Below are 15,083 nucleotides of genomic sequence, written 5' to 3' on the forward strand. Positions count from 1 at the left end.
TGCGATAAACAGGGAGAGCAGCAATGCTGCTGGAGAGGGATCCGAAGATCCTTCTCCTGCGATGCTCTCCCCATATGATTGAATGGCTAATGCCATCTTCAGATTGCATTAGCCATGAGGGTCAAGCTCTGAAAGCTACGTTTTTCGAAGCTTGATGAAAAATTTCCACACCGCAGTCCCCATTCAGTATTATGCGGACTGCTGGATTGTGTGATACTTTGCCTAATGCAGGAGAAATCTCTGATATCTGCTGCGTTAGACTTTTCTTAAATTCCTATTTTACTTAAAAATGCCTAAACCATGCAGGAAAAATGCCAATTCTGCATGGTTTAGGGCTTCATAAACAGAGAGCTACATGTTGGCCAGGCCTGTTTAGGCACAAGGGTGCAAAATATGTGTTTAACATTGTGTAACAAGTGCACATTAAAAGAGTTCCACTGCCTCACAATCATTAGTTTGGTTGATAATGCTGTTTCCAAATTTGCTCTTATCAATTATGTACTGTTACAGCTTATGCAAAATGTAAGTGCATTTTATTTTGTGGTGCCATGTGTATCAAGAGAGCTATTCTGTACATAAAAACATCTTCCCAGCAATGTCCCTACACTTTATGTGTAAAAGTTGTCAGCTCTCAGATACTTTAACTATACAGTAATCAGTCAGTCCCTATATATTAATGTTCTGCCACTAGGTGTGTACTCATAGCAATACAGCAAATTACACATAGGCTCTGCATCACTTCCGAATCGACTGAGATCCACATTAAGAGGTTTCTTAAGTTAAGTGAAATGTGTTCTCACTGCAGCTATGTTTTGTATTAAAAGTAATATACAAATGTTGACTCCGCCTCTCCCACCTTTGCCTGTTTTCTGTATTTGTCCCTATGTATTTTTTTGTGTGTTTTCTATTATTGATTTATTTTCCACTGTTATGTGCAAATATACAAATGTTATACAAATAGTGCACAGTTAACATATGATCAAACATTTGTGGGTAACCTTTAGAAGAGAAACCACATGGCACAATTTAATATATGAGATGATAAGATGGGATTTATTTTAATATGAAGATTTTGTTAACCACACATCACATTGGTATGACATTAGGGTTTATGGATTAATGTGGGATGCTAGGATGCAGAATACATGTCATTGTGAAACCACATGTGGATTGTGTGTGATGACAGCCTGGCTGCTGGAATAACAGAGGATGCACTTTCACTTCCAGTGTCTGCCACCCGGGGGAGGAGATCACCACCCCCTTCCCCTGCACTCACTTCCAGGACTGATATCCTGCAGTCACACAGCGGCCGGTGCCGGGAGCCCGAACCGTACAGAACCCGCTGCATGCCGCGCTGGGCACCATGGGGACCCGCCCTGATGATATGGAGCTGAACGGGCGGCCGGCAGAGAGAGACACCCTGCGTGAGGTGGAGGTAAAGGGGTTTGGGGGCCTCACAGAGGGGGCACTAGGCGGACGGCAAAGGGGCCCAGTGTTCCCTTTTTATACTAATGAGCGGTGGTTGATTGTGACCATGAGGAGATTGGGGAGATCAATGTTTAATTATCCACCTGAGGATAGTGATTCCTATACACAGATATAGCTAATCAGAACTTCCCTTACATAGGTATCATAAGCAGAGTGCATGGGAATCACAATGTGAGATTAGTACAGTGGGGTTATGCCTCAGCTGCCAGAGATAAAGCTGTCATACTGTATTTACAGCCAGTATGAGCATGGGCACTCTCCTTGCTCCTCTTCCTTAAAGATCACTTGCAGCAGACAGCTCCAGCAAAGCACCCATTCTGACCTAATCTCCACGGTGATGGCACACTAACCCCAACCAGCTGTTGATACAGTCTTGCAGCTCTCAGCAGGGGCGGAACTACCATTGGTGCAGCAGGTGCGGTGCTCCGGGGCCCATGGAGATAATGGGGCCCGCTGCACTGGGAACTAGCGAGCTGTGGTTCCCGGCTCCCTCCTCCACTCTTCCCATCACCGGTGCCCGCAGTTCGCTAGTTCCACCTCTGGCACTCAGCACAGTGTACTGCCTAATACAATTGAGAGGGGCTGGATGTCTGGATGAATTAAGACCTGAGCTGTCACTTTTGCCTTTCCTGGACTACCTTGCAGACAATGGACTTGACAGATAAGGAGCAGAGATCTGAAGATAATCGTATATAGTGTGTACATGTGAATCAGCATGCTGATCTGGATTTTTATGGATTTTTATTATTTATCCTGTTCTTGGTAAATTGTTTACTTTTCCTCTAGTGTGTAACTAGCCCAAGGCTACTAGTAATTATTGTACTCTGGTCTCAACAACTTATCTGCAAACATATACTGCCAGCCATTATTGATTTTTTTCTCATATATCTGTACTCCTGAACTGTCATTCTTTTCTGACCCTTATTACACTCTTGTCTAATACAATTGCCTATACCCCTGAACTGTGAGTCATTATTGAGCTTATTGCACTGTAGTTACATATAATGTTATCTCAGAACTGCAAGTTATTACAACCTGGGTCTCATATGACTGTCTCTAACCCTGTAGTTCTGAACAGCCAGTAGTTATTGAACTTCACTGTACCCACTCCCTTTGTTTGTACACCTGAAAAGCAGTATCTAAACTGTCTAGCTCAGTATATGCATAATCTGATCTTGTACAAATTGTAACTTCTGTTGCTATGACTTCGTCAACCTTTTAGTTTAGGTATGTTAGAGAAATATGCATATAATGTACAGTTCGATCACTACAAAAAAAAGTTTAAAAAAGTAGTAGACATGAAATAAATAAAACAATATTTTTTGTAATATGATGGGTGGTGAAAACAAAATATCAGAATATATTTTAAGGACATATGGAAATCTGTTATGTTTATTGCTTTAGTGTTGCATCATGTCGACCATTTGCAGACTATGAAGCAAATCCCAGGGAAATTCCAGGTCATCTCAGTTGATTAGTTTAATCTCCACTTTACAGGAACGATGGGTAGTGCTGGCTGGACTGTGTGAGTTTTCTCACAGTGTTATCAGTCGAGGTTTGTACACAAGTATGTTTCAGTGCCGGCCTTTCATCCTGGGTGGACAAAACATATGTGCTTGTATTAATCCCTTGCTACCTGTGATGAAAAATAATGTGCACAGATATACTCAGCTTTATATACAATCCATAATATATGTGTATGTGTATGGTTATGCACGCAGTACTTTAGCACTTATAGTAATGATTCCACCTTGGGTTCCAGTGAGTTTATGATGAATTACATTTTAAAGATATTCAGTGTAGCATACTAACCATGTATATGGGCAGCATGGTGGCCTAGTGGTTAGCATTTCTGCCTCACAGCGCTGGGGTCATGCGTTCAATTCCTGACCATTGCCTTCTCTGTGAGGAGTTTATATGTTCTCCCCGTGTTTGTGTGGGTTTCCTCCCACACTCCAAAAACATACAAGTAGGTTAATTGGCTGCTATCAAAAATTGTCCCTAGTCTCACTCTCTGTGTGTCTATGTTAGGGAATTTAGACTGTAAGCTCCAAATTCCAACACATTTTCCCTTGTGTGTGTTAGGGAGTTTAGACTGTAAGCCCCAATGGGGTATGGACTGATGTGAATGAGTTCTCTGTACAATACTGCAGAATCAGTGGCGCTATATAAATAAATAAATGGTGATGTATATATTTTGGGTAATAATCGCTTTTTCAGTCTTCTTAATCCTTGACATGGGGTGGCTTGGAGATTTCTAGTCTTTTGTGCAGAATTTCTAATGGTGTCTCTCTCAATGCCTACACTATATACTATGTTATATAGTATATAATGCTACTAGGCAGCATTCAATGTCAGAGGATGAGGATGTCATACTACAGTGTATGAGAAAGCTGTAGGCATATGATTATTTTTAGCCATCACATATACTAACCTTCTCTGAACAAATGCGTCACACACCATGGTAGTTCAGTGCTTGGACTATCTGGTAGTTAGGCAGGAATACATTTTTGTATTCCTGATATACCAATATATTGCCTTGTAAAAGTATTCAGCTCCTTGACCGATTCTCTAATTTTACTAAATAACAAATTCTGCATTGAAATGTTCTCTGTTATATTTTATTTCCAAGCACTGAAACTCACAATGATTGTGTCCCATAAAACAATGTCATAACTAATGTGAATTTTTTTGGGATATGTACCAGCTGTGCATTTTTGCTGGAGTGATTTTGGCCCATTCTTCAAGGCAGATTTGCTCCAGAGTGTTCAGGTTCGTTGTATGACACTCGTGCAGCCCAATTTTCAAATAGTGCCACAGATTCTCAGCCGAAATTAAGATCAGGTGGTATATTTTCTAAACTGCAGGTTTGAAAAAGTGGAGATATTGCCTATAGCAACTAATCAGATTCTAGGGCCTGATTCATTAAGGATCTTAACTTAAGAAACTTTTATTTAAGTCTCCTGGACAAAACCAAGTTACAATGCAAGGGGTGCAAATTAGTATTCTGTTTTGCACATAAGTTAAATACTGACGTTTCTTCATGTAGCACACAAATACTTGATAGCTTATTTGTACACTGAAATTTAAAGTTGATATTTGTGTGCTACATGAAAAAACAGTCAGTATTTAACTTATGTGCAAAACAGAATCCTAATTTGCACCCCTTGTATTGTAACATGGTTTAGTCCAGGAGACTTAAATAAGAAGTTTCTTAAGTTAAGATCCTTCATGAATCAGGCCCCTAGTTATCATTTATTACATGCTACAAAATGACAGCTAGAATCTGATTGGTGGTTACAGGCCACATCTCCACGTTTTTGAACACGCAGTTTAGTAAATATACCCCCAGGGCTTTGACTGGACCATTGTAGGACATTCACCTATTTGTTCTTGAGCCTCTCCAATGTTAGTTTGAATATATTTATGGTATTGTGCTGCATAGAGAATATGAGCAATGTTTCTGATATTACAGTTCCCTGGTGTGTACCCCCTGCTTTGGAGCTGCAGGCCTGTGTGCCTGCACCGGTACCATGATCCCCAAAGCCTTTGCAGCTTAGAATTTTTTATTTTATTTTTTACATAAATATCCCCAACACGCTAAATATATTTTTTTTAGAGCAGACTGTCCCTTTAAGCTGACCACACATCTTGCACTTTTGCCAGCAATATCCATAAACTGGATCAATCGTGAAGCGTATACATAATTCCATTTGGCATATGACCGCTTGTCGGGCTGTTTATTCAGTTGTCCAACTGCACTGGCAGAAAGTAGTGTACTCCGGTCACTTCGCCTTAGCATTTAACGGACAGATCTGGCCAACTTAATTCCTGCTTTGGTGGTCACACTGGAAATGGAGCGTTTTTATCAACATCAAGCCTGTGATTTTTGGCCTATGCCAGGCAATATTAAATCATACTTGCCAACATTTAATAATTGGCTTCCGGGAGCTACCTGGGGGAGGTGGGCGTGCAGGGGGCAGGGCTCCGAAAATCGTGTCATTTTGGCCAAACGCAGCGATTCCCGTTGAATCGCGGCGTTTGAACCGAATTCTGCCTGGGCAGATCAGGGAGATTGCCACACTCTCCCGGGAGTCCAGGAGACTCTCGCGAAATGCGGGAGAGTTGGCAAGTATGTATTAAATACTTTCACACCATTGTTTTTGAGTTTCTTGGACTGTGACACTTGAGCTCAGTTGTTGATTTAGGGCACTTTCCTCCCCAACTGCCTCTGAACTCTGCTCAGATAATCAGTCACACATTGCTCACTGCACACTGCATATTGTACTATTAAGTAGTACAGTACAGTTTAACATAGCGGGCGTCCCCTTTGATCTGTTTAAACCGTGTATTACTATAGACACTTGCAGCCAGCCAGAGAAATAATGAAATGTTAACAGAAGGTGCCAAGCGATCATAGTTGGCTGTTGAGAAAGTGAATCCTTTGCATACTGTTATTGCTGTGTTTGTGGATTATCTCATGTTGTGTCTGTATGTATGTCTGCTTTAACCCTTACAGGAGCACTCCCGGTTAAATTTCAACAAAGAAATCCTTTTAGCTGCATAATCCTGTCTTATGCCAACCTGTCTGCTTTACATGTTTGCACAGTTCTACCCGCTCCTGCTAGTGCTTATAGCCCTGAAGCCACTGTATGCTGTGTAAGGGGTTATCCCGCTTAGCATCACCAGCTTTGCTTTTGTTTAAAAGTTGTCTACATGCGAAGTTCTTTCCTCTACTTCACGCCATCCTGACCTAACATAACCCCTTCGTTTAACATTTCTGGCAGTGGACTTACACATAGCAGACCACATTGTTATATCATTTCCAGGGACAATTTGTTGCTGAATATGTCAGACAAGTTATATGCTGAACTGCAACTCCTATCTTGATATGTTCACTATTACCCCTATTATGACATATGTAATGTGCACTGATTAGTCATTGTTTTTCACACATAACAAACTTGCTGGTGGAAGAGTAACTCCTGGGTGCATAGGCAAACCGAGGGGGGGGGTCCCTAGTGCCTGGAAACCCCCTCCAAGCCTGGGGCACTTATAATTGAGGTGGCTGGACCCCGTCCCCGCTTTACACGGCTCTGCTTGAAAAGGGAGAGCTGCGTGCACCTAACAGTAGTGCACGCAGCATTGCCCATGTATATTATTGGGATAGGAAGAGTTGGAGAGCAGCCAAGTACTGTCTAAAATTATATGCATGCTTGTAATGCCCACTGGCGGCATGGTGTGGAAACCCCCCTCTACAAATCCTGCGTTTGCCCCTGGGGTGGTAGCGGTATTGGAGTACAGGTGTTTACTAATAAAACAGTACTTTGTTATGTACCTGTCGCCTACACGTAGTGGAAGCAGCCAGTTTTGCCTAATCCGTTAGTATGTTGCTAATTCCTAGTTAATTGGTAGGTTGAATATATAGTTCAGTCCACACAACGACTGGTGACAGGTATACTATAACATGTATATTTACAATGCTATAGCACGCTGAGACAGAGCTAGGCAACCTCTGACTGTAGGTTACAAGGTATTCTTGGACTTCTAGTTCCACAACAGGTGAAAGCCAAAGGTTTTTTTTCATCTTCAAATTTTCCTGCAACAATTCCCTTGATTGTGCACAGATGCTTGCCACATATTGTTAAATAGAGGGTATTGCCTTTCAGGTAACATATCCCCGTTATGCTACATTTACATTTTTCTTTTCTTTTCGTCCTGTAATGGATAACAAAAACTTTAAATATACGTAAAAATACCTACCGCGGAGTGCAGACATGTTTGGTTGACTCATTGCTTTACCAGCTGGATGAGAATGGGGTTTCTCTGTTAATAACAGCAGTAATGCCTCATTATCTGTGTAAAGCTGAATTAAAGATACATTAGCTTTACAAATATTCTGGATATGTTGTAGAGGAGAGTGAGCTGCACCATGTCTTACTGTTCTTTGGATTTCAGCTGTTAAAACAAGCATAGTCTAAGTCATTGATGGGCAAAAGGCGGGACTCCGAGCCTTCACCTGTGGCCCCAGCTTATACTTGTTTATGCCCTGACAATTCTGTTGTCTACTTTATGTCCCATTGGCCCCAGCTCTTATTCTTTTCTTTACGCCAATCTGAGCTCAACCTGTGGCGCCAGCACTTATACTGAGATTAAGGGTACTGTGCGGCCCTATTGGATGATGACGCTATTCACCTTGTATTGAGTCAGTAAGGCCTCTCCCCCACTGAGCGATGATGTGAATCTCGTTGATGTGTAGTGGGTCCATGATGGCACAGATTGCGCACTTGTTCCTTGGACCTCCCCTCCAGCTCCAAATAACAGGCCAGTTTGCTTCATTGCCCATTTGCCAGCTATATTGCACAGTCCAGCTGTCAGATACTTTATATACACACCTCCCTCCAACTGTAGAGAACTTTTTTTTATTTATTTTTACTCAACCTCTTCATTCACTGCAGTTGGAGAGGTGATGTGTTGCTGCATTAAAATAAGTTATCGGCAGCTACTGTCCCTCATCCTAAATCTAACCTACAATGTATACTATAGTATACCGTTTTGAAAAAAAATAATAAAAAAATCGGATATTCCGGATGAGTTGGCAACGATCCTCTCACATTGACCTGTGTCTATTGGCAGTTCTATAGAGAGTCAGCGTTCTAAAGAGACCTGGGCTAGATTTACTAAGCTGCGGGTTTGAAAAAGTGGGGATGTTGCCTATATTAATTATTATTATTATTAATATTTATTTATAAGGCGCCACAAGGCATCCGCAGCGCCGTACAGAGACAAACAAAATCACAATACAATGGGAGACAGCACAGTACAGTAAACACAGCAACTCAGTACGCTCAATGCACAGCTAGAGAGGGCGGGGAAGGGGGAGTGAGGATCCGCAAATGACGGGGCCCAAGAAGGAGGGCGCGGAAGACAGGGAGACCCCCAGGGGGGAGGAGGGAGCGAGAGTGGACGTGGGGTGGAGGACCCTCGAGGAGGAGGGCTAAGTAGCTGGAGAGCAGAGTTAGAAGTGGTGGAAACAGGAGGAGAGATGGCCCTGCTCAGAGGAGCGTACAATCTAAGGGGAGGGGTGGACAGACAGAGAGACGCAGGGGAGAGAGGGAGAGTAGGGGGACAGAGGCAGAAGATAAGGTAGGAAGTTAAGTTGGAGACAGAAAGGCTTTAAGAAAAAGGTGGGTTTTTAGGGCCCGTTTGAAGCTGGACAGATTAGGGGAAGTTCTGATGGAGGGAGGGAGCTTGTTCCAGTGGAGGGGGGCAGCGCGGGTGAAGTCTTGGATACGCGCGTGGGAGGAGGTTATAAGGGGGGAAGAGAGGCGACGGTCAGAGGCAGAACGGAGAGGGCGGGATGGAGCATGAATAGAGAGGAGGGTGGAGATGTAGGGCGCAGTGGAGTTGGCGAGGGCCTTGTAGGTGAGTGTGAGGAGCTTAAAGAGGATTCTGAAGGGGAATGGGAGCCAGTGAAGGGCTAGGTAGAGGGGGGAGACAAAAGAGGATCGGCGAGAGAGGAAAATAAGCCTAGCTGCAGCGTTAAGGACGGATCGAAGGGGATCGAGATGAGAGTGGGGGAGGCCAGTGAGGAGGAGGTTGCAGTAGTCCAGGCGGGAGATGATCAGAGAGTGGATAAGGCATTTGGTGGCATCTTGGGAGAGAAAGGGCCGGATGCGAGCGATGTTGCGCAGCTGGAAGCGGCAGGATTTAGCAAGAGAGAGGATGTGGGGGCCAAAGGAGAGAGAGGAGTCGAGGATGACACCAAGGCAGCGAAGTTGGGGGACAGGGGAGATAGAGGTGTTGTCGACAGTGATGGAGAGGTCAGAAGGGGATGGGGTATGAGAGGGAGGAAAAACTATGAGCTCAGTTTTGGCAAGGTTAAGTTTGAGGAATCGAGAGGACATCCAGGAGGAGATGGCAGAGAGGCAGGCGGACACCCTAGAGAGGAGAGAGGGAGAGAGATCCGGAGAGGAGAGGTATAGTTGAGTGTCGTCAGCGTAAAGGTGGTAGCTGAAGCCGAAGGAGCTGATGAGTTCACCCAGGGAGCAGGTGTATAGAGAGAAGAGTAAGGGTCCCAGAACAGAGCCCTGAGGGACCCCGACTGGAAGGGTGGATGGGGGGGAGAGAGACCCAGAGGTGGTGACAGAGAAGGAACGGTGAGTAAGGTAAGAGGTGAACCAGGACAGGACTGGGCCGGAGAGGCCGAAAGACTGGAGGGTGTGGAGGAGGAGGGGGGTGGTCAACGGTGTCAAAGGCTGCAGAGAGGTCAAGGAGGATGAGAAGGGAGAAGTGGCCCCTGGCTTTTACAGAGAGGAGGTCATTGGTGACTTTAGCCAGGGCAGTTTCAGTGGAGTGGAGGGGGCGGAAACCAGACTGGAGAGGATCAAGGAGGGAGTATTCAGAAAGGTAGGAGGTGAGACGGCTGCAGACGAGCCTCTCGAGAATTTTGGAGGCAAAAGGGAGAAGAGATATGGGGCGATAGTTCGAGAGAGAAGTGGGGTCGAGATTAGGTTTCTTAAGAATGGGGGATACGAGAGCATGTTTGAAGGAGGAGGGGAAGATGCCAGTGGAGAGGGAGATATTAAAGAGGTGAGCGAGGTGGGAGCAGGTGGTGGGGGAAAGGGAGCGAAGAAGGTGGGAGGGGATGGGATCCAGGGGGCAGGTAGTGGGGGGGAGGATAAAATGAGAGAGTGGACTTGCTCGCCGGTGGTGGGACGGAAGGAGTGGAGGGGAAGGTGGTTGGGGGGGAGGACAGAAGAGTGGGAGGGGTGGAAGAGAGAGAGGAGGAGGAGATTTCAAGTCGGATGGCCTCGATTTTAGAGGAGAAGAAGGAGGCGAAATCAGAGGCAGTCAGGGAGGAGGGGGTGGGGAGAGGGGAGGGGGCCAGGAGAGTGCTGAAGGTGGCAAAGAGGCGGCGGGGGTTAGAGGACTGGGAAGAGATGAGGGATTTAAAGAAAGATTGTTTAGCGAGTGAGAGGGCAGAACTGTAGGATGAAAGGATGAATTTAAAGTGGAGGAAGTCAGCCAGGGAGCGGGATTTTCTCCAGTGACGTTCGGCGGAACGGGAGCATTTTTGGAGGAAGCGGGTAAATTTGGAGTGCCAGGGTTGGGGTTTGGAGCAGCGGGGGTGGACGGAGTGGGCAGGGGCGACCGCGTCCAGAGCGGCGGTGAGGGTGTGATTGTAGAGGGAGACCGCCTGGTTGGGGCAGGCCTGGGAGGAAAGGGGAGAAAGGAGGGTATCGAGAGAGGAGGACAGAGAGGCAGGGTCAAGAGCATTGAGGTTGCGTTTGGATAGAGTAGGTTTGGGCAGGGGGAGGGGAGCAGGAGAAGAGGAGAGAGAGAAGGAGAGGAGATGGTGGTCGGATAGAGGAAAGGGAGAGATGGAGAAGTCGGAGAGATTACATAGGTAGGAGAAGACAAGCTCAAGGGAGTGACCAAGGCAGTGGGTAGAGGAGGAGGTCCATTGGGTGAGACCAAGGGAGGAAGAGAGGGTGAGCAGTTTGCTGGAAGCAGGGTAGGTGGGGTTGTCGATGGGGATATTAAAGTCACCGAGAATGATCGAGGGGAGATCGGAGGAGAGGTAGTGAGGAAGCCAGCTAGCAAAGTTGTCAAGGAAGAGGGAGGTGGGGCCAGGGGGGCGGTAGATGACAGTGACGCGGAGATGGATGGGGTAGAAGAGGCGGATGGAGTGAGCTTCAAAAGAGGAGAAGGAGAGGGAGGGTTCAGGGGGAATGACACGAACAGTACAGGTGGAGGAGAGGAGGAGGCCAACTCCACCGCCAGGGCGGGCACCAGGCCTGGCGGAGTGGGTGAAGGAGAGGCCACCATAGGAGAGGGCAGCGGGGGAAGTAGTATCAGAATCGGAGAGCCAGGTTTCAGTAACGGCAAGAAGGTTAAAGGAGTTGGATAGAAAGAGGTCGTGGATAGCAGTCAGCTTGTTGCGGACGGATCTGGCATTCCAGAGGGCACAGAAGAAAGGGGGAGAGGAGAGGGGGGAAATGGGGATGAGGTTAGCAAGATGAGCAGCGCGCGGGGGATGGCGGGGAGGAACGGGAGAGGTAGGGCGGGGGGAGAGTATGGGTATGGAGTGAGAGCGGGGAGGCATAGTAGGGAGAGAGTAACAGAACAGTGAGATAGTGGGGACAGTGAAAAACAGGTAAGAACAAAGGCAGGAAGACAATGAAAAGGTGGAAGATAATAACGAATTAGGGCGTGGAGGGCATGGAACAACAGTACAGTGAGATAATAAGGACAATGAAGACAGGTAAGAATGATAGCAGAACAGTAAGATAATTAGGACAGCGGATAACAGGTAAGAATAAGCAGGGAGACAATAGCAAGATGGAGGACAATAACCAATTAGGGCGTGGAAGGCAAAGAATAATAGAAGGAGAGGTAATAAGGACAATAGAAATAGGCAAGAATAATAACAGGTAAAACTAGTTGCTGGTAAATATAAAATCAGGAAAAACAAGATAAAGGCATATAAATAGTAGAATAATAACAGGTATAAAGTAGAAACTTGTAAATGTACAATCAGGAAAAACAAAATAATGGCATATAAAATAATGTTTTATATGCAGTTGATGCAGTTAAGCCAGGGATTCAGCAGGAGAAGGGTTAATTGACAAGCCGGGTCGGTACACAGTAGATCAGTTGCTGCAGATAAGCCAGGGATTCAGCAGGAGAAGGGTTAACTGAAAAGCCGGGTCGGTATACAGTAGATCAGTTGATGCAGATAAGCCAGGGATTCAGCAGGAGAAGGGTTAACTGACAAGCCGGGTCGGTATACAGTAGATCAGTTGGTGCAGATAAGCCAGGGATTCAGCAGGAGAAGGGTTAATTGACAAGCCGGGTCGGTACACAGTAGATCAGTTGATACAGATAAGCCAGGGACTCAGCAGGAGAAGGGTTAATTGACAAGCCGGGTCGGTACACAGTAGATCAGTTGATGTAGATAAGCCAGGGATTCAGCAGGAGAAGGGTTAACTGACAAGCCGGGTCGGTACACAATAGATCAGTTGGTGCAGATAAGCCAGGGATTCAGCAGGAGAAGGGTTAATTGACAAGCCGGGTCGGTACACAGTAGATCAGTTGATACAGATAAGCCAGGGACTCAGCAGGAGAAGGGTTAATTGACAAGCCTGGTCGGTACACAGTAGATCAGTTGATGTAGATAAGCCAGGGATAGATGGTATGGCCTTGTCTTTGGAGTGATGATGACACTCCTTTGTACCCCCACAATAATTTCCCACTGTCTTCACAAGTTTTTAGATGTTTTATAATTGTGGACAGATAATTGTGTGGGAGGAAAGACACAGAGCTGATCTAACGTGCAGCCTTCTCCAACTGCCGCCCGCAACTAATAGATTCTAGCAACCAATCAGATTCTAGCTTTCATTTAATTAGTGCATTCTACAAAATGACAGCTAGAATCTGATTGGTTGCTATAGGCAACATCCCCACTTTTTCAAACCCGCAGCTTAGTAAATCTAGCCCCTGGTCAGGGCTTGAAAGAGAAAATAAGCACATTTTTCTGAACATGAGAGGAGAAAAATTTTACGTGGTATTCATTATGTTTACAAACAAGAAAATGCCCATTGAAATGTAAACAATTGGTTGCAATCCTTATCCATATGAATAGTGCCTCTTTACATGAAGCTGAAACAAGCTCCACAAGTATCACCCAAAGATTGAGAAATAATCATTCTGCATCAAGTGGTTTCATTATTTTTCAGTGTGATTTTAATTGTTCCTGTTTTTGGTCATTGCACAGAATTATTGCAAATCTGCAGTTCCTGTTGTGGTGGGACGTCTCTCACAAATATATACTTTTATAAACTTTTTTCTTTCAGTCTTTATTTGAATACTTATTCTATTAAACAAGTGCACCTGTCACCTACACTACACAGTGGTGGAAACTATTTTGTGGGCTGATCCAGTATATATGAAGTTTTCCATTCAGTGAGGTTATTTATCCATTCAGTGATGGAACTCAGTGATTTCATTGGTTCCTGGTTTTGGCTTCACTGGTTCCTAGTGAATGAATACTCTACATTCTCATGAGGTCAGGTCGATATTCAGTTCAGTCATTTGTCACCATGTAATTGTCAGAACATAACATTTATCATTTCAAGTTAATATGTACCGTGCAACACATAGCTCGTTGCCAATGGCAGACAGAGGAGTCGTTGTTTGCTTTTATAGAGCATATTCAGATAGTAATCCAACTTGTGTAAAATTTATACTTTACCCAAACTGTTTCAAATAGATTTAAAAAAAACGTATAATTGCATATATTTATAGGTGGCACAGTGGTTAGTACTTCTTCCTCACAACACATAGCCTTATCTGTGTGGAGTTTGTATGTTCTCCACGTGTTTGATGGCGCTATGTAAATTGATGGTGATTTTTTTTATGGTCCAGGCCTAACCTTCGGCATTCAAGATCGTAAGTGTCCTCAGCCAGTATGGATGTGGTACCACCTGACATTGGCGTGGTTTGGGCCGATTAGACATGTGATCTAATTTGACCAGACCTTTATCTTAAGGTATCACTAAACCTGAAATATAAATTGGTTTACATATATGTAAATTCCAGGTGCTTATCAGAACTCATGACGGCAGCCTTAGCTATTTCATAAAAGAGAAATTTGTCTGCTCCTTAACTTAAACCGACCTCCTGAATGAATTAACCTGGGTTTAATTATTAATGATTTGATGCAATAAGCCAGCAGCCTCCCCCAACCCAGCCTTCGTTAGCAGAAAACGGCTGGTAACAAAGAATAGTCGCTTGCCCACAAGTACACAATAAATGTAAATATAATGAAATATAATGAAATGAATTAGGAAGGTGTTGGGTAAAAGGGAGGAGAGAGAAACACTTCCCATCAAGTATATTTAAAAAAAAACTTTTAATAAAAGTCTTAGAAAGCATGCACAAGCTATGAATGAAATAATCACAGCAAGACTGTAATAAGCAGATTGCTCCAAAACAATATATGTCAGACGGACAGCTGGAAATACACCAACGCGTTTCGAGAATACTCATCTTCAGCCAGCATCAGGAAAGACATGTATAGTGGTATAGGGAGGATCTCTAGATCATGTCTTTGTCCTTTAGTTCAAGTTATGGGAACTTTTACATGCTGTATATATTTGTGAATGCTCTTTCTAGATAAGGTAACTTGTATTTTAGATTTAGTGGTCCTTCACTGTTTTATTGTTGAAATAAATAACCTACGTACTTGTCTTTGTAGTTTTGTCGATGTTATCTTTGTGGCTTTCCTGCCGTGACATCAATCATTGCTCACTGTGTTGCAAAGCAATATGTCTCGAATGAAAGAGAAAGAGCCTTTATACTGCCCAATTATCCACTTTGTTTTATTTAGGAGAATGGTGATAGAATAACAGGGAAGAGCAAATTCATCATCATCACTTAACCTTTTCTTAAATTAAAAGCGCAATAAAGTGAAGTATAACATTTAAATGTTGTTGTGTGAAGTAAGTGCATATGTTAAAACACGCCCTTAGTGTACATTGCCTACGTTAGAACACTCCTCCCCTCCCCCATCACCCATCATCAGGCGTAAA

The 15,083-nt window shown here is 44.4% G+C and overlaps 1 protein-coding gene across 1 annotated transcript in view; it reads left to right on the forward strand.

Annotated features, from left to right (window-relative positions):
- Nucleotides 1-1,235: 1,235 nt before the first annotated feature.
- Nucleotides 1,236-15,083, forward strand: part of NINJ1 (ninjurin 1) — a 39,622-nt gene continuing 25,774 nt past the window's right edge. Inside the window, exon 1 of the mRNA XM_075183205.1 lies at nucleotides 1,236-1,435. Within this exon, the coding sequence (XP_075039306.1) occupies nucleotides 1,364-1,435 (72 nt within the window). The 5' untranslated portion in view covers nucleotides 1,236-1,363. The remainder of the gene's footprint in view (nucleotides 1,436-15,083) is intronic.

The sequence above is a fragment of the Mixophyes fleayi genome, chromosome 8 (assembly GCF_038048845.1).
Source record: "Mixophyes fleayi isolate aMixFle1 chromosome 8, aMixFle1.hap1, whole genome shotgun sequence".
Taxonomy (NCBI): Eukaryota; Metazoa; Chordata; class Amphibia; order Anura; family Limnodynastidae; genus Mixophyes; species Mixophyes fleayi.